The sequence below is a fragment of the Euleptes europaea genome, chromosome 7 (assembly GCF_029931775.1).
Source record: "Euleptes europaea isolate rEulEur1 chromosome 7, rEulEur1.hap1, whole genome shotgun sequence".
Taxonomy (NCBI): Eukaryota; Metazoa; Chordata; class Lepidosauria; order Squamata; family Sphaerodactylidae; genus Euleptes; species Euleptes europaea.
The window spans coordinates 4706587-4733905 of NC_079318.1; the positions used below are offsets into that span (position 1 = coordinate 4706587).

The following is a 27319-nucleotide window of genomic DNA, read 5'->3' on the forward strand; positions in this document are numbered from 1 at the left end:
CCTTTTGCTCTGACCTGTTAAATAATTAGCAAAATATTTTTGTTCCCCTCCAACATCATCAATTTATTTTTCAATTAAAGTAAATTATCAATAAAAACGTGTCTGTTTTTAGTTCTACCAGGCAAAGTCATATTATATTGCTAAATACTCTTGGTGAAAGTGTTCCAAAGAGTAGGCAGCTCAAATTGTTCCATCAGGAACCAGAGAGAACCTTTTCTTGGTGGGATTTCCATGGCATGAGTAGGCAAACGGTTCACATGATGAAGTGGAGAAAGTCTGTTCAAATGAGAGGCAAGAGGCCAGTCTGAGATCCTTAGTATGCACGGCGTGAGTTAGAACTGCCAACAAAGCAGGGAGTTCAGTAACCTACTTATTACAGCCTATTCCTGAAAGGGGTAGAATTTAATAGAATTAAATAAAATGGCCCCATTGAACAGCGAGGCTGCGCCACCGAAAAAGGTGGTGCAGCAACACCGCTGTCAGAGGGAGCGTTCTTGGGGTGAAAGGGGTTAGGAAGCTGCCTAAAGGCAACTCTGCCCCTAAGAATGCCCCCACACACACATCGGCGCGGGCTTTCCCTTCTGGGAAATTCATACCGGCGTGGCTGCTCTGGCGGTGGGGGCCTGTATAGCTCTGCAGCTCCCCAACGCCAGTGTGTTTGCCCTCCCCCCAGCGTAGGAGTCACCTATGCCGGCGTGGGATCACAGGAGCTCATAAGGAGCTTCACACACACCCCTTTCAGGAAGGCAGCCTTAGTGATTTGGTAACCTATGTCTGTGCTATTCATAGTTGGCTAAGTTGTACTGAAAAGAAATATATGACTAGGCCAGCATCTGCCCTGTGAAGAAACAAGAAATATCTGAACTGCATCTGGAAGGCACTTTTGATTCTGTAGGGAACTTCATGCTGCACTTTAAAAACTATGAGTCTAGAATATGCCCTTGTAATTTCATTTCTGTGGACTAGTTAAATAACCATACTCATTTCTGAATTTTTCTCAGATGAAGAAGCAGTTGGGTGATAATGAAGCTATTACTCAAGAAATAGTTGGCTGTGCTCATGTGGAAAATTATGCATTGAAAATGTTTCTCTATGCAGATAATGAAGATCGAGCTGGGCAATTTCACAAGTAAGTGAGACAGTGCCGTCCTAAGCAGAGTTTACACCTTCTAAGTCCACTGAAGTCTATATAGAATTGCCCTATAAATAAACATAATTTATACTGTAGCTCATTATAGTTGGAAAGTATCCTTGTTCTGCATTTACTAGCCTGTACTTATGCACTTACGTGACTTGGTCAACGATTCTGTCACTGGTCTTGTGTGAATGGCTAACTGCAAGGTTGCAGTGCAGAGATGAGTGAATCTACACTATTATTCATCTGCGTGGCTTCTGTGCAGTCCCACATTGGGACTGCGCAGGCGCAGGCCAGCCACGGATAAGATTTGTCAGCTTCTAGCAAAATCTAGAGAGAGTGCTCCCCCTCCCCTTGGGGCATGCAGTCTTCCCGCCCACCAGTCACATGACCCAAGGGGGAGGGAGCACTCTTCCCTCCAGTTCTCTTTCTGCCACCACGGAGAGAGAACGTGTTAGCTTCGTCTCTAGCCATGGAGTCCAAGAAAGCTCCACTTTTCAAAAAATGTACCTCTTGTGGTACCAAGATGGCGAAGACTGATCCTCACCTTGAATGTCTCCTTTGTTTGGGAGAAGGCCACATTCCTGCAACTTGCAAAAGTTGCTCCAAACTCACCAACAAGGCCCTGAGGGTTTGGTCTATTCGCCTGCTCTCTCACCTCTACGAAGAGTCTCTGCGTCCACGGAGTCAATCGGCTGAGCCTGGTACTTCGACCGGTAAGCCACAGTCCGAAGTCCCCAACAAAAAAAAAATCCAAGAGGGGTGGCCCTTCTAAGAAGCCCTCGTCGGTCATTGTTTGTCCGGCAAAGTTTACTGCTCTGGATTCCCAAGATGGCCGTGGCTCTTCGCACCATGCTTCCCGCTCCAGATCACCTCAGCGCTGATCGCCTTCGCCGAAGTCTCTTCGATGCCAATCACCCTCGACATCTCGACACCGATCTCAGGCCGAGTCGTCTCATCCGTCGGCGTTGCTCGACATCTCGACACCGATCTCAGGCCGAGTCGTCTCATCCGTCGGCGTTGCTCGCCTCCAACGTAGCTGCACAGCAGCCCATTACTATCGAGGATTCGCCTCCTCATTCCCTGGCTACCCCCTCGGTTCCGTGTCCGAGCAGGGCCCAGGAAGACTCGGCGCCATTGCCACCCTACCCGTCGGAGCCGATCCTCTTCTCAACGTTGTTCCGCCCATCGGAGTTGATCTGTCTCCCGCAGACGCCGGTCGTCCTCTCGTCGGAGCCGATCTACTCGCCGCAGCCGTTCTTGTTGGAGCCGATCCCGTCGTCGGAGCCGATCCTCGCATCGGAGCCGTTCGTCTCCTCAGAGCCGATCCTATCGCCGAAGCCGATCCATTCATCGTCGGTGCCGATCTACTTCTCGCCGCTCCCAATCTCGCCGGCCTTCATCCAAACAGTCAATCTCCGGACATAGCCGTACTCTTCGCTCACATGGTCCAGATGTTCATACTCGCCGTTCATCATCCAAGCAGTTAATCACCGGACATAGCCATTCACTTCGTTCACGCAGTTCTGTCATTCGGAGGCACCATTCCTCCTCTAGGATCCGGTCTCCCTCCCATCGGCGCCGGGATGTTTCTTGACACCGTTACCCGACTCCCTCAGTTTACTCAGGTTCTTCGGTCGACCGTCGTCATCACTGTTGCTCCTTCCGGAGGCTCTCGTCGGCGTCGACACACGCCGTCTCGCCATCCTGATGACCGATCCAAAGATTCCGTCCGTCCAAGGCAAGCGCCGCTTCGCAAGCCTCCTCTATCCAGGTCTCCTTCCATGTCAAGGGACACTGATCATTCCGAGTATGACGCCTCCTTTTCTCCTGGTTCGGATGAGGAATCCTGCGCTTCAGTTCCCTCACCCGAGGACACTGTCGGGGACTCTAAACCGGTTTCTTCTATGGGAGATGTTCGCTTTTATGCGGAACAACTAATCCTCATGGCGAAGGCTCTTAAAATTGATTTTAAACCGGAGGATTCCGGTCCGATAGATGATATTATGGATATCCTCCATAGCCCTGATGTAGGCCCTGTGGCTCTCCCCGTGTTAAAAAGCATTCTTGAAGTGGTCCGTACCAACTGGGCTAAGCCTGCCTCAGTCCCCTCGTCCACCAAAAGAGTAGAGAGTCTCTATAAGATTCGCAGGGAAGGTGGAGAGTTCCTTTATCAGCACCTCCCACCTAATTCCGTCATAGTGGAGGCCTTGCCTGGTAAACATAGGTCAGGAGCACAATTCTCTCCGCAGGATAGAGAGGGTCGTATACTGGATACCTTTGCTAGAAAAATTTACACTTCTAGTGCGGTAGGCCTCCACATTCCAACTTCCTTGCTGTCATGGCCAGATATCAATACTCCCTTTGGGATCGCGTATCCCCTCAAATTTCCATCCTTCCTGATGACCAGCGTCCTTCGGCAGTAGCCATTCAGTCAGAAGGCATGTATTTAGCAAGACAGCAGCTCACGGCGGCACGCCACGTGGCGGATTCGGCCAGTAAAGCCATTGTGTCCGCCATAGTTATTCACAGACACGCTTGGCTACGTCAATCTGCGCTCCCCTATGATACTAGATCACGTATCGAGGACCTTCCGTTTGAAGGGATGTCCTTATTCAGTGACCAAACAGATACCTTCCTGGATCGCTTGAAAAAGAATAAAACAAGTGCAAAGTCTCTAGGGATTACCCCTCAGGCGCCCGACTTTAAGCGGCGTTACTTTGGCCGGCAAACCAACCAGCCTTCCCGCCCATACCGTTTTCAGGGTTCTTTTACACAACCGTCATTTTGCCCATCCTTTCCTCGCCCTCAAAACGAAAGGAAGTTCCAAAACAAACCTAGGGTCCGCAAAGGCCCCAGAGGGTCTCTGACCCGTTTTAACAAGCCAAAACAAGCATGACTAGACATGTCCGTTTGTTTTCTTGATTGCCTGTCTGCTTTCTACCATACTTGGTTTTTGATTACCAACTATGTCTGGGTTCTGAAAATAATAAATGTCGGTTACTTCATAGAGTTTGATATGTTACCTCCATATAGACTTTTGGGCCACTCTCCAACACCGGCCCCTGACCTACTTGTACAAGAGGTTGACGGTCTCCTCTCCAAGGGGGCTATTGCAGAGGTTCCATCTTCCAACCAGAACCGCGGGTTTTACTCCCGCTTTTTTCTTGTGGATAAAAAGGGGGGAAGCGCCCTATCCTGGATCTCCAGGACCTTAATGCCTTTATTAGGATCAGAAAATTCTGTATGCTCTTGCTCCCGGAAGTGCTTCCCCTCCTGGACAGGCATATGTGTAGTGTAGGGTAGTGTTAGATCTCCGCGATGCTTACTTCCACATCGTGATTCACACAGAGTGTCGCCAATACCTGAGATTTGAATGTAACAGAAAATGTTACCAGTACAATGTGTTACCATTCGGGTTGTCTACCGCCCCCAGGACCTTTACAAAGTGCCTTGCGGTTGTGGTAGCTCACCTTGCCCTGAAGGGTTGTGTAATATTTCCCTACCTCGACGATTGGTTAATCGTGGGTCCATCTCAGTCGGAGTTGGCCGCACAAGTCGATTTAGTCCTTTCAGTCCTTAACAACCTGGGTCTTTTAGTTAATTTTTCCAAGTCCAAACTTGTCCCTGCACAAGTGTAGACCTTCATTGGAGCGCGTTTGGATGCTAAGCAAGCCAGGGCCTTCCTCCCTGTACAAAGAGGTCACGCCATCCAAAAACTGGTGGCTAGGTTCACTAGGAAACGTTTTCAAACAGCCTATCATATATGACAGTTGTTAGGCCTCATAGCCTCTACCACGGCTGTGGTAGAGTATTCATGCCTCCGTATGCGCCCGCTCCAAAATTGGTTCCTCCGGGCGTGTAGGCTCAATGTAGATCCCCAGCACAAACGCCTATCTATCCCTAGATACGTCATTTCCTCCCTACAATGGTGGGCACATGATGTCAACATCCTCTCAGGCGTCCCCTTTCATTGTCCTTACCCTGAGAGGCACCTGTTCACAGATGCTTCCCTTTCTGGATGGGGGGCTCATTGTGGTAACCTTACATCACGGGGTACATGGTCGCACCTAGAATCCCGGTTGCACATGAATTTATTAGAACTTCGTGCCATCCGTCTCGCTCTGTCTTCATTCACAGGGCACCTGGACGGACATCACATTCAGATCGCTCCACCCCCCAGTATTATATAAACAAGCAGGGCGGCACATGGTCCGTTTCGCTCTCCAAAGAGGCCAGCGACATTTGGGAATGGGCCATAACTCACCACGCTACTCTCGTAGCGATTCACATTGCAGGCAAGAGCAACACGTTAGCAGACGCTCTGAGTCACCTTCCCAATCAAACACACGAGCTCACCTTAAGCAACGATTGTCTCCTCCAAATATTCCGACAGTGGGGTTACCCGCAAATAGACCTCTTTGCCACACACCTCAACTCCATCTGTCACAGGTTTTATTCGAGGGCGGGAGCCAGCCAGGGCTCACTGGGGGATACCTTTCAAGCAATTTGGAATGGGGCTCTCTTTTATCTCTTTCCCCCATTCCCTCTACTTCACAAGGTCCTGGCCAAATTGAACCACGACAAGACAGATGCCATCATCGTCACTCTGTTTTGGCCCAGGAGGTCGTGGTTCGCAGTGCTCATGTCACTTGCGCAAGGGAACTACATCCTTCTTCAGAAGGATCCCTCCCACTCCCCCCCAGACCTTCAACTCGCTGCCTGGAGGGTGCGGCCCCAGGGCAGTGGTCTGACAGGGTAGCTAAGGTTTTACTATACTCCTTGAAGTCCTCCACACGGCAGTCCTATGATGCTAAATGGAGACATTTTTCTAATTGCGCTAAGGTCAAAGATGTTTCGCCAATTACTTGCCCACTATCTACTGTGTTTGATTATCTGTTAACCCTCAAAGATGAAGGTTTATCTAATTCATCCATTAAAGTTTATTTAGCCGCTATTTCGGCTTTTCATCCAGATATCGACTCCTTTTCAGTTTTTTCTCATCCCCTTTCCAAAATGTTTTTGAGAGGTCTCACTAATTTGTATCCTCCCGTCACTCCTCCCGTTCCTCAGTGGAGTCTCTCCTTAGTCCTCTCACAGCTCATGAGACCTCCGTTTGAGCCGTTAGCCACCTGTGAACTGGCTCTACTTTCATTTAAGGCGGCCTTTTTGGTCGCAATCACCTCGGCAAGGAGGGTAAGCGACTTATCGGCGCTCTCACATTCCCCTCCTTATTCTAAGTTCCACTCGGATAGGGTGGTACTGAAGCCAAAGATATCCTTTTTACCTACGGTCGTATTGGCCTTCCACTTTACACACGACATTGTCCTCCCTGTTTTTTTCCCTCACCCATCATCAGATGCTGATAGAGCGCTACACTCCCTCGATGTCCGAAGAGCCCTCCTTTTTTACATTAAGAGGTCTCAGAACTTTCGTAAGGACGACACCTTTTTGTTTGCTTTGGGGGACACCGTAAAGGTCGTCATGCTTCTCCTCAAACCCTCTCGAGGTGGATCACGTCAACCATTAAACTGGCCTATGATCTTGCTCACCAAGAATGCCCTCCTATGATTAAAGCGCACTCTACCAGAGCGTATGCGGCTTCCATTGCCTATTCTTCCAAGATAGATCTCTGGGACATCTGTAAGGCTGCCACCTGGTCCACGCCCTCCACATTTATGAAACGCTACGCTATGAATGTGGACTCAGCGAGAGATGCAGTCGTGGGACATGCCGTACTGCAGTCTTTATTTCGGTGACTGTCCCACACCCACCGTCCTGGTAAGCGAGCTCGCTACTCTCCCAATGTGGGACTGCATAGAAGCCACGCAGATGAAAAACAGAGTTTCACTTACCTGTAACTGTTGTTCATCTGGTGGATTTTCTATGCAGGCACACATCCCTCCCTCCTTCCCCGCTATGGGACCTTTCCGCTAGACCAGTGGTTGGTTCCGTGGCAGCAGGTTGGAGAACTGGAGGGAAGAGTGCTCCCTCCCCCTTGGGTCATGTGACCGGTGGGCGGGAAGATTGCATGCCCCAAGGGGAGGGGGAGCACTCTCTCTAGATTTTGCTAGAAGCTGACAAATCTTATCCGTGGCTGGCCTGCGCCTGCGCAGTCCCAATGTGTGCCTGCATAGAAGATCCACCAGATGAACAACAGTTACAGGTAAGTGAAACTCTGTTTTTCTCTTCTAACTTAAGCAAAATAGAATTTTAATAGACTCAGTTTTTCAAAATTGTTTGCAATTAAATTGTATCCTTTTAGCCTTAAGGCAGCTTTGGTTGAGCTCATCAGGTTTATGTCTAGTCATGGCCTGGGTGGGAGACTAACTTGGAACTCTGTAAGAAAGGAGGCATATAAATGTAATAATTTTTTTTATTTTCTCTTTTCCTAGAAATATGATTAAGTCTTTTTATACTGCAAGTCTTCTGATAGATGTCCTGACTGTATTTGGAGAACTAACAGATGAAGTAAGTTACATAATTAAGTAGTGTATATCATTGATTGCAGGATGTAAAGAACTAGGATTGTTTCCAGTCCATTAAAGTTAATCATAACTAAGTCCCACTGAAGGCAATGGGGTTTTAGTCTTCAGTGATGAACCTGTTCCTCTAGTTTCAGTTGAACTTAGTCATGACTAAATTTAGGTGGATCATGTAATTTTCTGTGTTACAATTTGGGATCCAAAGAGCTTCCCTAGGCATGAGCAGGGTTTGAGTGTGCCTAGTGGGACTGCTGATTTTATACAGCAGATCCTCCAGTCACAAATTGATTTTAGGAGCTTTCTCAGTTAGTGCAGTTTGCCATCTTATTTGAGATTTGCAATTTAAGGAACAGAAGGTTCAGAGGTTCATTGGCTGGGCTGAGCTAGTTATATGATTTTTTTAAAATCTGAGCCACAGCATTTTCTTCATGGAATGCTTGAGCTACACTTTGATGGTGTGTGTTGGCAAAATAACACCACAGTGGTACTGAAAATACAGCAGTCATTTTTCATACATTTTCTGGGCCAAATTGAAGATACTGGCTTCAACTTTAAAACCCTAAGTAGTATGGATCTTGCTTACCTCAAGGCACATCTGCTGCCATATGAACTTCTCCAGAGGTACTGCTTCTCATTCCCAAGCATGTTGTATGTAATGAAAAACTAGGATAGAGAGGAACTGGGGTGGGCTGGAAGAATGCATGTAAAGGGAGGCAGGGGAGATGAGTTGTGTGATTTTCTTTGTCATGTCTGCATCGATCCAGACTAAACAGCTTGCCCCAAAGTGAGAGAAGTAGGGGTTTGGGGATAGGCACGATAGTACAAAAATGTATCTACTAGCTTTGTTTATTCCTCCACTTAAAAACTAGCCCACAACTAGTTGCAGCTTTCAAAAGCAGTTCAATGAATACTTAATTATAGGATATGCATAATGTGTATATTTAAAAATACATTTATTTTATATTATTTACACCCCACAGTCACCTGGCAAACAGGGCTCAGGATGGCTAACATCACATATGTATCAATAAAAAAATTAAAATATAATTAAAATAATAAAACTACCTTACCAATTACTATCTAGAGATGGCACCTTAATCAACTATTGCACTTTTGGGAAGATAATCCAACAAGGCAGCCATGAACCTGAGACTGACAATTGGACCAACAACCAGCATCGATTTCATTTTTTTTCAAAGAGATGGGACAAATGAACAAGAACACAAAAGGAAAAGGGAAGGAGTGGGAAAGGAGAGAAGGAAAAGGAAAAAGGGGAGAGAAAAAAAAGGGGAAGGGAAGGGAGACCAGGTTAAGATGTATTACCATCGCTGTCCTCAACTATAGGCCTGGCGGAACATCTCTGACTTTCCGCCCCTGCGGAAATGGACCAAATCCACAGGGCACAGGTCTCACTAGACAGATAGTTCCGCCAGGGCCAAGAAAGCCCTGGCTCTGGTCGAGGACAGCTGGGTAATTTTAGGGCCAGGGATCACTAAGAGGTTATTTCCAGTAGAAAGTAATGCCCTCTTAGACCTATATAGGGAGAGGTGGTCCCGGAAATACAATGATCCCAGACCATTTAGGGCTTTAAAGGTTAATACCAAAACCTTGAACCTGATCCGGTATTCAATCTGGAACCAGTGCAGCTGTCGGAGCACTGGTTGTATATGAACTCTCCATGGGGTTCCTGTCAGGACCTGTGCAATTCCTCTTCTGTTACAGTCTGATCTTCTTTGCCTCTGCTGGGGTAATAGGGATGTTGGTATAATATTTCTTCAGTCAATGGATCTGCCTCCTCTTTGTTCCTGACTATTCTTCTTCCACATGGTAGGTAGATGTTTAGTGCATAAGGTGCCATCCAACGGAATCGGATGTTTTTCTTGTGTAGAACAGTTCTGAAATCATCAAATTGTCTTCTCTTTTGAATGACACGGGGTGGTAAATCAAAAAAACTAAAATATCCTTCCCTTTATAGCTGAGAGGATTGTCTCTCTGAGCACGGAGGATTTTGTCCCTCATCCTTTGGTGAGCAAATTTAACCAAAATGACTCTAGGGGTCTTATTTCTCCAAGCATAAGCTGAGTTAACACTAAAGATTTTTTCTATTTGTAAAAATTCATCACAAAATTCATGTTTTTTGCAGCAATTGCTGGAGCACACTTTCAAGGTCTACAACTCCAAAACTTTCATCAAGGCCTCTGAATTTCAGATTATTTTCTCAGTTGATAATCTCTTGCAAGTCAAAGCATTCTTCTGCTTCTTTATGCCTTTAGTCGTGGTATTTCAAAGTATCGTTTTGTTGATCCAGTTTATCCTCAAAAATCTTCTGTCTCTGTTGTAATGCTTTGATATCCTTTGTGTTTTCATCAATCTTATTTTCTGCCCTTAACAAACTCTCTTGTAGATTCTCTTGCAGTTTCTTATTGTTATCTTGTTTTTTAAAGCTGTCCTCTATTAATTGTCTCAAAAAGCCCTTCAGCTCTTCCATTTGTGGGCCCAACTCCAATTGAAGATTCTCACTTGTTGCCTTTTGCTTGCCTTTCTTAGTAGCTTTAGTCTTACCCGTCTGCAGTAGTAGGGATTCCAAGTCAGTTTCAGATAGTTCTGAAATTTTTTCTAGCGTTGAGACAGGTTCTTCTGACAGCGTACCTGCTAGCGTTTCAATTCTGGGAAAGTGGCACCTTTTAGACAAACTTAAAATTTTTTATATAATAATGCGACCTTCTTACTCTCTGCAACGTTTACCAATTCAGCAACATATATTATTACCCAGCCCTTATCCAGCATTTATGTTATGCCTTTTAGCAACCACCCCTTTTTTCTTGTGAAATCAACAATATTATTAAAATGAAATACTTTTACTAAGTCATCAATTAATTATGCCTGATTATATGCAAATTTTATATCAGTTGGTTCCACAATAAAATAGATTTTTAAAAAAGTTTATATAAGGTTAAAAATTTATATTTGTTAGCCTTTTTAATAGGGTGAGTCTATATTGCTACTTGAAACCTCTGCACATGTGTTATTCGAATGCAAACTATAAGATCATATACGAACGAGATCACTGATCCCATTACTTGTAGATTGTCCTAGAGTTTTGAGGAAACAATGTCTTAAGCTTTTATTATTGGATACAATAGATAATGTAACTAATGAAGTTGCTATATTTGCTTGGCTAGCAATTAAAATAAGGCAGAGCTGGGCTAAATCTATTCAATAGCCTAGGAAGCATAGGGTTTTTAATGCCCGGAACCTCTCAGACTAATCTTACAAATATATATATGACTGGACTATTTTTCTATTGTTCTTGCCATTTTAAGTATTGTAAATTTTGTCACATTTTGTCTATGTGCTTTACTACTCATTAAGCCAGGGGTCTCAAAACTGCGGCTCCAGAGCCGCATGCGGCTCTTTAGCCTGTTGAATGCGGCTCTCCGAACTTGGTTTGGAGCCCCTGCTCTTGCGCCCACTCGCGCCGGCAGCCGGGCTGCGGAGCCGGTGCGCCTGAGAGAGAGCGAGAGCGGGCGAGCTGGCGCGCTGTCTGTCCCTCCCTCCCGCCATGGAGAATGGCCGGGTCCCCCTTTCCCTTGCCCTCAGTCGTTGGGAGGCTAAAGCCTCCCCTCTAGCCGCACAATTGCTGGGCGGGCGGCTCGGCGGTTCCTGCCCCCCCCCCATAAGCTGTTGGGCAGGGCGGGCTTCCTTTGTAGACCTGGCCTCTCACTGAGTCCCATTGGGAGGCCATGTCTACCCACTGGCTTTCTTGGCGGTAGACCTGGACTCCGAGGAGGGGAAAAAGTCCCCCTTCAGAGGCCTGGTCTACCAATTGGCTTCTATGGGCCTCCGGAGGCCAGGTCTACTGCCAAGAAAGCCAATGGGTAGACCTGGCCTCCCAATGGGACTCAGCCGGAGGCCAGGTCTACCAATAGGCTTTTATGGCGGTAGACCAGGCCTCCAGACGAGGAGTCTGGACGGGGAGGGGGAAATGGCAGGGACTTACAATTTAATTTTTATCAATAAACAAGATCACTATTAAGTATGATATCAAGTTTTATTCAGTGTACCTATAGTTTAATTAAGACTTAAAACTTTAATTAAAGTTTATTAAGTTAATAAACAGTGTACCTACCTATATAGTTTAAGTTTAAGAAATTTGGCTCTCCAAAGAAATCTCAATCGTTGTACTGTTGATATTTGGCTCTTTTGACTAATGAGTTTGCCGACCCCTGCATTAAGCAATTCTGTAATCCTGTTTTATTTGATGGTCTGTGACTGTAACAAATAAATATTGTATTTAAAAAAATACTTAGATGGGTATAACTCTGCTTAGGTGCTCCTGGGTTTGCAGCATTACAGCGCAATCCTAAGGGGAGACGATAGTTAGGTGCCAGCTGGGAATAGTGCAGCCACACTGCCTCCTGAGAGGCTTCCCAGCCGGTAAAGTCAGAAATAAATCGTACAAAAATACAATACCCATAAAACTCCTCCATGGAGGTTAATGGGCTTTGCCAGATATTTTGCTGGTGTAGCTCCGTTGCAACGGAAGAGATATTCCAGGGCCCAAAGGGGTTTTGGAGATGACTAATGTCAGCTCCACCCCGGGAATGCCCCCCCCCCCGACGTCATTGTGGGCCATCGCTTTCGGGAAAGCGGCAGTGCTGGTGTCTGAGGCCTGCACTGCAGTGTTGTTCCCTGGGCCTGGCGTAAATCACCCTATGCCAGCATCCATGCCACTTTGCAAGTGGCACAGATGCCAACGTAGGGGTCACACAGGCTCCTATGTGGCTCTGCCCCCCCCCCTTAGGATTGCTCTGCCTGTCTGCCTTTTTCACAGGCTAAGCTGCTACTGCATTAGGATTTTGGAAGCATCCAGAAGAATTGTAGAGTTGGAAGGAGCCATACAGGCCATCTAGTCCTGTGCACACACACATACACAGATATCATTATGAAGCACAAGATATAGTTTGAGGAGTCTGGTTTTTTAAAAACATGTCTTGAGGGTTATGTTTTCTTGGTAAATATAAATAGTGGTTTTGTCCTTAAAAATATACTAACCATTGATTTTACTTGTCAGGTTTAGACTTCTATAAAGTTCTGTAGCCTGTTCCTAGATCTGTCAAGTGCCACTCTTTACTTGGATAAAAAAATAGAATTTCAAGACAATTCGAAAAGACTTAGTTGCAGTGAAATCCCTTTGGAAGCAATGGAATGGGACATAGCAGAGGGACATTTTGTCGGATTGTGACTTTTTTTGATTCTGAGTCTAAATAATGACAGAAAGCCAGGTAAACTTCTCTAAGTTACTCCGCAGAGAATTCAAGTATGAAAAGTAATTACAACACAGAGATTTTTAGTATTGGTTGGCATTGTTATGTTAAACTGCATATGTTTCTTGTTTCAGAATTTGTTTTTAGATTGTAGGCCAGCACATTAATGATGTACTGAGAATAATATAACTTGAAATAGCATTTTAACATGTGCAACTCATTATGCAGTGTTGCTTTGGGCATCATACATTTCCTCTTTGTACCTTCTACCCCATTAACTGGATGGGGGAGAAATTTATGAACTGGAACCCCTCTTTTCCTTCAGATAAAATGCCAGAAAAGGGTGCTTGGACTTGTTTTCCTCATGTAGCTTCCTCCCATACTGTATGGCAGCCAGGTACAGGACTGAATGGTATAACAGGCACAGAAATTGCAGTGCAATTCTAAACAGTATTACACCCTATAACGGAGGGACTTATTTGAATAATAAGATGGTCAGAAATATTTGACACTCAAGAAGGTTTTTAAAATCTAAATTAAAATTGGTTTCATTTGTCTTTTTCTGGCTTTTAAAGGTCAGGCTAGCAATTCTTCATAGCAGGAAATGTAGATTGTAACAGAATAACGGAACTGAGAAGTTTGAGATGGTTAACTTCAAGTAATAATAATGTACTTCCAAACATATCAAGGTGGTTCACATACAAATGTTTAAACCTTTTTCACAGGCTAAGTGGCACTACTGAGTGCCACAAATATTAATGCTAGTCTTGTGAGGAAAAGATAATTCATGTGTAAAAAGCATTGGCTGATGGTTTTTTCCACTTCAGACTGATAAATCAGTTTAAACACGTGTGAGTTTATTGCTTATTTTCTAGAATGTTCAACACAGAAAATATGCCAGGTGGAAGGCGACATACATTCATAATTGTCTAAAAAATGGGGAAACGCCACAATCTGGACCTATTGGAATGGAAGAGGAGTACTGTGAGTAACCATTTTGTTGTTTCAAATATTGCCTATAAATAGGATTAACTGAATAAAAAATTGATTGCACATTTCTTTAAAAAGAACACTGTTGCTAATATTTCTAGTTTTCAATGCTAATATAGATTCTTGTGTGTTTTTTCTTCCCCATCCCTAATTTCTCTGTCAGTTTTGTTCTTTTAAAAATGTACACAGTTGAAACATTTGTCTGTCATTTCTCTTTTTGTTGGAAGAATTGATTAGGCAAATTTGATCAGGCTTCACTCTTTGAAATAGTTTGGCTCCTTTATATAGTACATTGAACCACTCCCAACTTGAAACTAATACACATAACTTTTGATCTGGGCTTACAAGATCTACATGGAGATTTAAAAAAAAATTGATGTGCATTCACAGATGTGGGGTAACATCTTAAATACACTCATTAATGTTCACCAGTTTCTTTTAAAATCTCCACGTAGGTCTCAGAGCAATGTCGGGGATAGGAAGTATGGCTTTAGTTTGTTTCCTCACTTTTGAGGCCACTGTACATTCACACTGTTCAATGTTTATGTTTCTTGGTAGTGAGTTTATTGACTCTTTGCAGCAAGAAATGAACCAAGAAAAACTGGCCTTGCATCATTTTAAACAAAAGATGATTTAACCATTACAGAGCAATACTGTGAGCTACCTTTGAACAAAAATGTTGAGTACACAGGAGTACTAGTAGCAACAACTCGTATCACTTCCACTGCTTCAAGAGTAGCTGATAGTGCTTTTATACGGATGATAATTGATTCATGTTGCCCTTGCAGCACATCTGAGGGCTGAAACCAGGGATATTGGGGAGGAGGGGCTGGGACAACAAAATATCCTGGGCCTAGGTTGCTTTGGGAGTCCTAAAAAACCAGCAGTCCCCTTGCCTCATTTTTTCATGCTGTTATTTGGCACAGGCCTATCATTTTGATGCTCAGCAGTAGCTAGAAGCCCTTCCATAAGCGTGTATTTGAATCTTGACCTTTACTTGAAATTATACTGTGCTCACCAATTAAATGAAAGGTAAAGTGAGCACCTACGGATTCCTAGAGAGGTTCTTCTCTCCCTCTGTACATCTTTTAAATGCATGAGGTGGAAGGACAGAGGGAATCTTTTTTTCCAGGTTCCTGGGATGATTCTTGGCAGGCCTAGACAACCCAAGTGTGACATGGGTAACGGGCAAAGTATTTACCTTTGTAAGCATTCCACCACGTATAAATGCCCATCACCCGAAATCTCTTGCTCTCATATTTACCATACAGTCCTATGCAGAAGTGTGTGTGTGTGTTAAACGCTGTACTCAATTTAAATCCATTGAAACTGTTCTGCTTAGATTGCAGTAGCTCTACATTGGATTGCACTGTTAGAGATGTAATTAATAATTCAGGCAGGATTCTGTCCAGCGTGCGTCTTGCTGTGTTTTGGCTAGTGGATTTAAAGGTCCTGATATGATGTACAAGCAATGGAAATATCATTTGCTTCATTTTTTTCCATTGCCTATACTAAATAATGAAGGAAGAAAGATTTCTTTATTTTCTGTCTTGTTCATCATAACAGCAATTTTATTTCTGGGTGGTTGTTTTTTTCCTCAAGTTTGCCATGACTATGTTATCTTCCTGGCTGGGAGCACTGGTTTTCCTGTCTTGAGAGTTAACTGTTGAGTTTTGGCACTTAATGTTCAATTGTATTAACGTTAAATTATTTTATTAAAATCATTTGACTACTGTAATCAGGTTTGCTGTCTAGCATACCAAAATTTCCAACTTAGAGCCTGTTTCAGAATTATAGCTCCTTAAAAGTGATTAATATTTAGAATGTTATTTACTTATTTGTTTTCTAACATGCTACCTTTGTTTTGTTTGTAAGATGAAAACTGGTAAAATCAGTTTTTTAAAATGATCTTAAAGTTACATTTTATATAGTACATTGAACTATAGAGGATAATTTATAGCACGTAACCTACAAATTTTAGGGCCTTGCAGTGCCAAAGGTCATATGGAAATGTATCTCTTTTCCAGAGTACCCAAAGAACTTCTCATAATTCTAGCTTTGTTCGTTTGGGAAAGAAAAGCAGTATTGTTTAAGTATACTGGAGGACTTCCCCCATTCCTTTCTGCTTGCTCACTTTCTTCCTTCTCCAGCAAATGGAAAAAGACAGTATTGAAACAGAATGAAAGTAACTTGATGTAACAGAACAAAATTCCATATTTTTTAAAGTGTTGTTCTTGCTGTGATTCTTGAAACCATAATATAAATCTTGGAAATATTTGTACAGTAACATAAACTTAAGTATACAATTCAGTTTTTGATGGAGTTTTTTGCAGTAATGTAAAAAACCCTTAGAAATTTGACATGTCAACTTTGATCTTTTAATATAGTGTGAATACAGATCTTATAGTACATATGAATGCCACATAATTTCATTAAAAAAGGTAAAGGTCCCCTGTGCAAGGACCGGGTCATTCCTGACCCATGGGGTGAAGTCACATCCCGACGTTTTCTAGGCAGGGTGGTTTGCCAGTGCCTTCCCCAGTCATCTTCCCTTTACCCCTATCAAGCTAGGTACTCATTTTACCGACCTCAGAAGGATGGAAGGATGAGTCAACCTTGAGCCAGCTACCTGAAACCGACTTCCGTCGGGATTGAACTCAGGTCGTGAGCAGAGCTTGGACTGCAGTACTGCAGCTTACCACTCTGTGCCACGCCATGCAAATAAAAGTGAATTCATTTTTAAATGCTTTCTTAGGAAATGTAAGTATCAGATAACATGTATTCCTCCCATTTTTTAATGGTCTCAGTTAATTAAAACCATCTAATGAATCCTTTTGGAGTTCTCAGAATAGATTACAGAGTAGACCAGCTCTTGTAGCAGAAAATGTCTTGAGAGTTACAGGGTACTCATTATAGACATATAGACAAGGTTGGTAGATTTAATGATTCAGCTAAAAATTACAAACAGAAGGATTCACATCAACAGTGATATTGCCCAAGAGGGCCTTAGTACAGAGTGCAGTTCTAGCTCCTGCCATTATTTCCCTCAACAAGAAAATCAAGACATCTTGTGTAATTTACTATGTTTTCACTGTTCCCCTCCATTTCTGCATAATAATGCTGCCTTAAGGTCATATCAAGTGGAGAAGGCACCATGGTCAGGATCAAAGAATTACTCAGCTTTTTCAATGTGCACAAAGGGTCTTTAGATTTTTTTCCCCCTCTCAAATTAGCAGCCACCTAACAAATGCCACATGGCAAATGGGTTTTGAAACTGAATGCAGTTTTAAAGGAGTTAGGTCTAAACTGCTGTTTGGATCTTAGCTGATATTGCTTGGAATAAGGAAACTCATTATATTCCTTTCCAGAATTAGATTTACAAGTGAAGGAGTTTTTAGGACTTGCAGAGGGCATCTCATTGTTTCCCCTTCCTCTTTTTCTTCCCTGGCAGCTCCCCATAGCTTTGCCCCTTATGTTGCTTCCTTTTCACCTTCCCACGCATCAGTCATCCAATGTACCTTTAAATGGCCCCCTGTCTGTAACTTTCCCTTTTTCGCTCCCTCTTGTAGCCTCTATCTGGGAAAACTATGACTTAGTTGCACAGTGCTGGCAACTGTGCCCACTTGTGTGGTGGGGAACTAGCAATGGCTTGTGGAGGGGCACCACACTTTTCCCTATATTGCCCTGCTCACACAGCTCCCATATTCTCACATTTCCTTTCTTCCTTCTCTCCTTCCCCACACCAACAGAGCTTTTATCTGCCTCCATCTTCAGCTATATTTATTGGTTATTTCAGTTATACTCTGCCTTTCTCCCCATTGGAACCCAAAACAGCTTACACAATTCTCCTCTCCTCCTTTTTCACAACAACCTTAAAATGTAGGTTAGGCTGAAAATGTTGTGACTGGCCAAGGGTTACCCATTGAGCTTCCATGGCAAAGTGGGGATTCAAACCTGTGTCTCTTAGATCCTAATCTGAAATTTAACCGCTACTCAACACTGACTTTCGTGGGGTGGCTGTTGTAGAACATTACAAGCAGCCAGTCCTGGGTGAATCTTTCAAATTTCATGGTATCAGGTCGTGGGTAGTTGCTCTCTGGCCTGTCCCTGATGAGTCCTCCCTCAAACAGCCCTGACAAGGGCCCTGCCCTTTCCCCCTGTCTTTTACTGACAGAACTCAAGGCTTGAAGGCTGGCAATATCGTTATGGTTGCTTAGCAATGGCCACTTAGAGGGCATTTGTTTTATTAAACCTTAAATCTCTGCTTCTAATATTTGAAAGTTTTAACCTACCATTCCCCTCTCCCAATAACATTTCAGATTTTTCTGCAAACCTGGGCAGTTTTCAGATTTGTAGAAAGATCTGTCTTGTCCATTCATGGCTCCAGTCTACGGATTTAAGTATCCACAGGTTTGATTGTATGTTGAGTTAGATATCTTGATACTGTAGCAGCTTTCAGTAATGAAGAAAGAGAAGGTAACCTGCCTCGATATATTTCCTAAGGTGGATTTATGCAGCCTATTTAAATTGTGACAATCTCAGTACATTGGAATCTTCCTCTATTGCCTAGTTCATTGGTTAGTTGGTGGTGGTGGTGGAAAGAGCTGTCAGGTTTCAGCCAACTGATGGTGACCCATAGGGTTTTCAAGGCAAGAGACTAACAGAGGTGGTTTGCCAGTGCCTTCCTCTGCACAGCAACCCTGGTATTCCTTCGTGATCTCCCATCCAAATACTAACCAGGGCTGACCCTACTTAGCTTCTGAGATCTGACGAGATTAGGCTAGTCTGGGCCATCCAGTCAGTTTGTATCCTACCCTTTTTTAAAGGATTGGTGATAACTGTGTGAGGTATGTTAGAGAGGAAGAGTAAATTGGTCAAGGCTACTGGGCTTCATAGCTGAGCAGGACAAAACCCGAAGACAAACCACTTAACACCACTGGCTCTCTGTAAAAACAGCATTGGCTCTGCAAGTCACTTTATTATGAAAGTCCCCTGCCCCCCTCCCCCAAAAAACTATAGGAGGATCGTTACAATGTGGAGAGTAGGCAAAAGTGGCAGAGTGAATTAGGGTGTCAGATACCAATTAGGAGAGAGATCCATGTTGTTTAATTCTTCTTTAAATAGAGCAATAAAAAGTACAACTTGTGTGTGTGTGTGTGTGTGTGTGTGTATACATACATACATACACACACACACCCCACTCCCCCACCTGCAGATACCTAAATATGCAGATTGGGACCACACCAACGCTAAACAGATTTTTCTGCAAATTTGGGGTACACAGGTTTGCAGAAAAATCTGAAAACAAAAAATGGAGGGTTTAAATTCCCCCTGATTAAAAAGTAGGGTTGTCTGCTCATGTGCAGACAACGCTCTTACTTTTTGAACTGGTGGCACAGCAGCAGACGCCAAGAGCTGCTCTAGGCCCGGCCACTGGGAGACAGTCTGCACCATGGCAGGCTTGAAGGTGAGTCGTTGCACTGGCCCTGCAGTGGCGGGGTGGGGGGGAGATAGGATTCCCTCTCACAAGTTCCATGCCCCCCTTGTGTTTTGTAATGTTTAAGTTGGTTTTAATCCTTGAGTCCTTAAGTAGCTTGAAGCCTCAAGTCCAATCAGATAGAAAGGGATAGAAATCTAGCAAAGTTTAAATGTGATGGCAAATTTTGACTTGCTATGAAAGTTGAGATAACTGGTTAGCTGGTGGAACACCAAGGGAGAGGGGACACAGGGAGGCCCCATCCCTCCGGTTTGCTCACATAGCGGCCAACTGGTTTGCTGCTACATTGGAATTATGCTGTTGTTTGTCATATACTGTTCTGTTGCATATGTACCAAAAGTAGGAGGACAGGACATAGAAAATAAAGAGAGGTTGTAAGTAGCCACATTGGTTCTGGTGAACCTGAAAGCCGGCAAAATGTTCTGTGTTGTTTTGCTTGGTCCTAATAAAAAGGAATTATGTGGCTATTTTTGGATAGTACATAACATAGTACATGAACAGAAGTGAAGCCCAGTTAGACAAAAAATGACTGCTGTAATAGCCAGCTCATTCTGTGACCTGTAAATTAAAAGAGCAATAAAGAATTGCCTGGGCAGCTGTTGGGGAGCAAAGAAATCCCTGAATAGTAGTAAGTTGGCACAGAGGGGTAAGCTGCAATTCATGCTGGTGCTGGGGGTCAGGTCTCATTTACAACATGGTTTCACTCTGGAACCCAAATCTTTGAGCTGCTTTGCCAGCCTACCGTCTCTTCCGTTTGGGTTATATTTTCCATTAATAGAAGTACATGTTGCTGTATTAGAAGGGAAAATGCACAGGCTTTAATGCACTGCAGCTGGTGGATATTGGTTTGCTGTACCATGATGTTTATTTTTATTCTTGTAAGCTCTTGACCCATCGAACCAGAAATCACCACAGAGACAATCAGATTCCAAGCAGATGGCTTTACTGGTCAAATAGGCAATACAGTGCATTGAAGGCAAGATGACAGCTATGGTTTGTCTTGCCCGTTATTTGGAAATATAAGGCAGAGAAACGGCGGGAGATTACAAAGCATAAACAGAGCACTATTTCCCAGGAGTGGCGTTCCCAGGCTTTGGTATGTGTAGCCGTCCTTGAAGTCTGGACGGTTCAGCAGAGAAACGAAATGAAACATCTAAACCGAGATAACAGCCTGACATCCTGCTCCCCTTAAGGCCCCCTCCCATCCGGCAAGGGGGCTGGTCTGTCCGGGTAGGTATTGTGAAAAGCGTTGACGAGTTTGGGGGCGGAGACATCCCGTGCGTGAACCCATTCGTCATAGGCAGGGGGGAAGTGTTTCCAGCGGATCAGGTATTGCAAGGCCCCGTGGTGTATGCGGGAATCGAGGATTTTGGAGACTTCGAAATGTTCCTCCCCCCCCCCACCATTATGGGCTGTTCAGGAGGTGGCTCCGGGTGCCATTGTGGGGAAGCAACATGGGGCTTTAGAAGGCTGATATGGAAAACGGGGTGTACACGCCTCAGAGTTTTGGGGAGAGACAGTTCCACTGTGACAGGATTTAAGAGGCGGATGATGGGAAATGGGCCAATGTATTTAGCATTGAGCTTATGGCACGGACGGGTGGAGCGCAGGTTCTTGGTGGAAAGGTATACCAAGTTACCCACTTGCAGGTCCCTACCGGGGGAACGATGCTTGTCGGCCTGCGCCTTGTGTTTGCGCTTGGCTCGGTCTAGGTTGCTAACCAGCCAGGGCCATGTTGTACGAAGGGTGTGTGCCCAAGAGGCAATGTCGGCATTCCCCTCCCCCTCTAATCCTTCTATTGGGGTGATAGGACCGAAGTCCTGTCCATACACCGCATAAAACGGGCTGAAACCTGTGGACTGATGTACAGCATTATTGTAGGCATATTCTGCAAAAGGCAACAGTTCCACCCAGTCATCTTGGTGGTAATTGACATAACAGCGCAAATAGCATTCAAGTACAGCATTGACACGTTTGGTTTGACCATCCGTTTGGGGATGGTATGCACTAGACAACCCCTGCTCCACCCCCACCAATTTGAAAAAAGCTTTCCAAAACTTAGCAACGAAACTACTTCCGCGGTCGCAGATTATCTTGCGCGGAAACGAATGTAGTCTAAAGACATGTGACACGAAGAGGCGGGCCAACTTCTGAGCGGAGGGGATCCCCGCACATGGAACCAAATGTATTTGCTTAGAAAATAAGTCAGTGATAACCCATAACACAGTTTTTCCCCCGCTGAGAGGGAGATCCGTCATAAAATCCATAGCAATCACTTCCCAGGGTTTGCTGGGTATTTCAAGTGGTTGCAGTAGTCCTGGGGGCTTTCCTTGAGATCGTTTGACTGTGGCGCAAACAGGACAGCTGCGAATAAAAGAGTCAATGTCAGAACGCATTCCCCCCCCCACCAAAATTGTCTGCGCAACAGGTGAAGGGTCTTTAGGAACCCAAAGTGTCCAGCTGTTTTTACTCCATGAGCCAAGTGTAAGACGTCTTTTCGGAGTGCTTTGGGCACATATAATTTCGAGTCTTTGTACCAAGAGCCTCCTTGTTCGATTACACCAGGAGGCAGGGTTTGATCAGAGCGTTCCATAAGGCATTGTTCCCAAAGGGAATTAAAGATTCGGAGACGGGAACCCCCCCCCCTTGTTTACGGTGGCAGTAGGAGCAGTTATGGGGGTTGACGAGGGGGAAGCGCTTACGTGCGGTGGTGTGCAGACTGCAGGCGGCTGGGCGGCCGGTTGGGTTGGAGGAGTTGGAGCGCCGGCTATCGTGTGTTTCCGTTGTGGGGGCAGCTGGGCGGCCGGTAGGGCTGGAGAAGCTTGCGCGCCGGCTACCGTGTGCTTCCGCTGGGGCAGCGTCTGGGATCGAGTTTGTACAGCCAGTACGGGCAGGGCTTCTCTTTGCGCAGGCGTAAATAAAGAGTCTGTTGGCCGATCGAGTTTTGCCGGGTATTGCAACCGGGAGAGAGCATCTGCGAGAACGTTTTGTTTTCCAGGGACATGCTTCAGGACAAAACGAAACTGAGCAAAGAATTCCGCCCAACGCTGTTGTTTCGCGGATAATTTATGGGTTCCTGTGAGGGCGGCTAGATTCTTGTGATCGGTCCAAACTTCGAAGGGGACTTTAGACCCTTCCAGGAATTGTCGCCATAGAGTAAGTGCATGGTGAACGGCTGAGGCTTCTTTCTCCCAAATGGGCCAGTTCAATTGGGAGTGTGCAAATTTCTTTGAGAAGTAAGCGCAGGGGTGAAGGAGACCATCTGGTCCTCTTTGGAGCAGGGCCCCTCCCATAGCTACGTCGGAGGCATCGACTTGTACAATGAACATTCGATTTGGGTCTGGGTGCCGTAGCACAGGTTCCGACGTGAAAAGGCGTTTGAGGGCTACAAAGGCGGTCTGGCATTGATCAGTCCACAGTATCTTAGCGGAGGGTAATGTAGCAGAGCTTCCTTTACTCTTGGTTTTCAGAAGGTCGGTGATGGGCAGCGCTATTTGGGCGAAGTTAGGGATAAATCCGCGGTAGAAATTAGCAAAGCCCAGAAACTGTTGTACTTGCTTGCGGTTGGAGGGAGGAGTCCAATCGAGGACGGATTGGACCTTGGCCGGGTCCATGCTAAGGCCATGGTGGGAGATTATATATCCCAAGAAAGTTATTTTGCTCTGGTGAAATTCGCATTTAGCCAACTTTGCAAAGAGTTGGTGATTGCGCAGGCGGTGCAGAACTTCTCGGACCAAAGTGACGTGCTCGTCCATGGTTTTTGAGTAAATAAGAATGTCATCCAAATAAACTACCACCCCGCGGTACAGTAAATCATGGAGGATTTCGTTGATGAGTTGCATGAAGACCCCCGGGGCACTTTTTAACCCGAAGGGCATCACAAGGAATTCAAACATTCCAAAACAGCTAGAGAAGGCAGTGAGGGGTTCGTCCCCCTCGCGGATACGGACGCGGTAGTAGGCTTCTACTAGGTCCAATTTGGAGAATATACGTCCCTCTTGTAGTTGTCCCAAAATATCTGAAATTAGCGGTATAGGATAGGCGTTGGCTTGAGTAACTGCATTGAGTTTTCGGAAGTCAATGCAGAGGCGTAGGTCGCCCTCCTTTTTTCGGACGAAAAACACGGGGGCTGAGTTGGGAGCATTCGACGTGAATGAACCCTCTGGCAAGGTTTTTGTCCAAAAAGTCTCGTAGTACAGTGCGCTCGGAAGAGCTCATAGGGTAAATCTTACTCTTGGTTAATGTGCAGTCCTTCACCACCTCAATTGCACAGTCAGTGGCCCGGTGGGGGGGTAAGGCATCACATTCTTTAATGTTAAAGACATCCGCAAAGTCCTGGTATACATCAGGTAGGGACGGCGGTGATGGGACATCGGAGATTAATGCCGGAGCGGGTGGAGACAGCACCGCAACTTGCTGTCGGTGCTGGTCGCATTTGGGGTTGGCAAAGGAGATAGTGTTCGTCTCCCAGTCTATACTGGGACTATGACCTTTAATCCAGTTAATTCCCAGGACCACTTCAAATCGGATAGGGGCTATGGTAAAGTCTATTTGCTCCCAGTGGGAGCCAATACCCATCGCCACCCCTATAGTGCGATGATCAACTGGGCCCCCCTTGAAATGGCTCCCATCCATTTGGGCAAATTGGACGGGGGCTGGTAAAGCCTCGGACTTGATTTGAGTGCTGCAAATGTGGCCTCATTGATGAGAGTGCAAACGCAACCGGAGTCAATGAGTGCCTTAACGGGTAGTTGGGGACCACCTTCATAGTGTTGTAAAACTGCGTCCACATAAACGGTGGTTTCTACTTCCTTTACTTTAGTGGGAGCTTTCGGTTTAGCAGGAGATTCTGCAGAGGTCTGTGGAGACGCTCCACTCACCACAGACCGGAGCCGTTTTTTGACAAATCAAGGGGGGATTCCAGGTTTAAAGCTGGAGGATTCCATGGGTTCTCTTCGTCAGAAGAAGGAAAGTTGTCCCCCAATGGGGCATTTGTAATCCGGGACCCGGCGGGGTCATTCGATGTAGGAAGGATAGATGAGTCCTCAACGTGAAGTGCAGAGGGTGTGGGTCTTCCCGGCGCTGCGCTGCGGGTGGCCGCGGTGCCTCTGCGTTGAGGTCGTCTTCTAGCTCGGGCTGTCATGCTGGGACGAAAGGGTTCAGGGCGATGTGGGCAGACTGCTGCAAAGTGGCCCAGTTCCCCACAAGTGAGGCAAGCACCTCTTTGAAATCGGGTTTCGCGATCCTGGAATGGACGCGCGGGTTTCCGTGGATTGGGGGGCGGTGCCTTGGGCTGGGGTTTTTGGACGCTTTTCTCCTTGTTTCTTTGGCGGACAAGGGAAATAAAGCGCCGGCGGCTTTCCACCTCTTCGGCTAATAGAATCCAATCCTCGAGGGTGTCGGGATCACCCCGCATATACGACCAGTTCAGAATGTCAGGGTGTAAGGCTTCCCTGAAATGGTGAATTAGGGTGCGTTCGGGCCAGCCCACAATTCTGCTTGCTAGTCTTTGAAATTCATCGGCAAACTCTCGAACTGGAGTAGAGCCCTGTCTTAGTTGTAGAAGCTCCACTTGGCTCGTTCCCCCAGAAAGGGGTCCTCAAACCTCCTCCGTAAGGCAGTCATGAAATTGTTGAGGGAACGGATAGAGCGGGATCGGGTGTCGAACTGGAGGACCATCCAGTCGGCTGCTTTACCTGTCAAAAGGGAAGCCACATAGCGAACCCGGCTGTCCTCTGTAGGGAAGAACTGTCCTTGTTCTCGCATATAGCTGTCCACCTGATTCAAGAAACAGGGCAGGGTTTCGAGAGATCCATCGTAAGTAGTTTTCAACTTGAGTTGTTTCCAAGGACCGGGCATGGGTTGGCCCGGTTGCCCGGGTGCCCTGGGTGCAGGTAAAACGGGACCTCCGGGAACCTGAGGTTGAACAGGCACATTAGTGGGTGGCTGGGCTGGCACTCCCTGAACCGGTACTGCGGCCCCCTGTGGAACGGGTTGTGCCGGGGTTGTCAGGGCCTGCTGTAACTGCCTGTTGTCCTGAAGCAAGCGTTCCATTAGCTCCTGGAGTTGATCTACGCGGCCAGATAGCTCTCGATTCTGAGCTCGTAACAGGCGAACGTCCTCACCCGGGCCACCTGTACGATGAGGTTTGCTTGTCCTAAAACTTGTGGCCCATTGAGAACTGTCCCCATACAAGTCCTCTTCCTCAGACTCCTCGGAGTCTTGGCGTCGTTCCGTGAGGCGGCGTGGGCGTTGGGTCGTGCGCGACGGGGCAACTGCAGTTCTTTATCCCTTGCGGCTTGAGCCTCGGCTTCCGCCTTAGCCGCTTCAGCAGCTTCCCTATCCGCAAGAGCTTTTGCGCTTTCAAGTCTCAGAGCGGCAGCTGCGGTAATGTGCGGTAAAAGTTCCGTTTCCAGGAGCGTGAGTAGGGGGTCGGGATCCCCACCTAGCAATGGTTGCACTCGGACCGCGACCGCGGGTGCATCGGCCCCGAACGTCGAGGTCAAACGTTGAGCCAAGGTGGCTATCGTGGTATCCTTTGTACAATCCGCAAAGAGGAGGGCCGTCTGGATAGCGACCCTCTTGGCTTCAGCTTGACAGTCAGCTGCATTGGGTACCAAAGAAAAACCTGCCGGTGCGGCTCCCGCCATGGTACCTTCCCCCAAGGTGACAGGACACGTTAGAGCCATGGATGAGAGAGTCTCACGGGCAATAAGCTTATCCAATAAATCGGTTAGTATTTGTAAGTCCTCAGTTGCCAGCCGGGCATCATCCAGCAACTGATCAAAATCCTGGAGGTCTAAACGAGCATTAGTATCCTCCGACGTTAACATCCAGAGAACCCTCACTAGAGATTGCCACTGTGTCTGGACCAGTCCACTCAAGCGGCAAACCTCTGAATTAGTCCTAAAGAGTTCAGCTACTATGTCCCGTAGAAGGGTAGGATCCTCAGATGAGGACTCCAGGGTTCCAAGAAGCAGTAGTCACGGTTCACTCGGAGAGCGCCCTCCTAGCTCCCATCCGAGTGGCAGGCGAACCCTCCGGGGCTCCAGCCTGACTAAAGAATCGATGAAGAAGAGTAGAGATAGCTGTCATAATGTAAGCTCTTGACCCATCGAACCAGAAATCACCACAGAGACAATCAGATTCCAAGCAGATGGCTTTACTGGTCAAATAGGCAATACAGTGCATTGAAGGCAAGATGACAGCTATGGTTTGTCTTGCCCGTTATTTGGAAATATAAGGCAGAGAAACGGCGGGAGATTACAAAGCATAAACAGAGCACTATTTCCCAGGAGTGGCGTTTCCAGGCTTTGGTATGTGTAGCGGTCCTTGAAGTCTGGACGGTTCAGCAGAGAAACGAAAGGAAACATCTAAACCGAGATACCAGCCTGACAATTCTACATTAGTTATGGGAAGGGGGGAAAGGTTCTGTTATATGTGGTGGAATAAATAACCTTCCAAAATGCTTTGCAATGTGAGAACAATGATTTTGTGAAACAGGTTAGACTGAAAGATTTTGGTTTACAGTTGCTGCTGATGGTACGTTGCTAATTATACAAATAATCTCATTGCATTTTAATCAAATTTGCCTCTGTTCTGCCCTTTAAACAGATGATGAAAATGAAGAAGTTGGCTCCCCTGCTCTGCCTGGCCAAGAATCTCAGGCATCATCATCTACCTATGAGCCAAGCAATGAGCCCACAAGCAATTACACTGGCATACATATCCCACCAGGAGCTCATGCTCCAGCTAACACTCCCGCAGAAGTTCCTCACACCACGGGTATGCTGTTTTCCCTCCTTTTAATGTCAGCTTCCTCTGCCTCATTTCTTAGGTGCATCAGATGTATAATAATTTACAGAGGAGAAAAAGCTGTTGGCATTTTCTGCTTGGAACCATTGAAACAAATGGATGTTGTGCAATAACTTTGCTGTTGGATAGT

The 27319-nt window shown here is 45.8% G+C and overlaps 1 protein-coding gene across 1 annotated transcript in view; it reads left to right on the forward strand.

Annotated features, from left to right (window-relative positions):
* Window positions 1-27319, forward strand: part of VTA1 (vesicle trafficking 1) — a 52774-nt gene that overhangs the window by 18781 nt on the left and 6674 nt on the right. The window contains exons 3-6 of the mRNA XM_056852757.1: window positions 1002-1129; window positions 7531-7606; window positions 13763-13871; window positions 26989-27159. Of these exons, the coding sequence (XP_056708735.1) occupies window positions 1002-1129; window positions 7531-7606; window positions 13763-13871; window positions 26989-27159 (484 nt within the window). The remainder of the gene's footprint in view (window positions 1-1001; window positions 1130-7530; window positions 7607-13762; window positions 13872-26988; window positions 27160-27319) is intronic.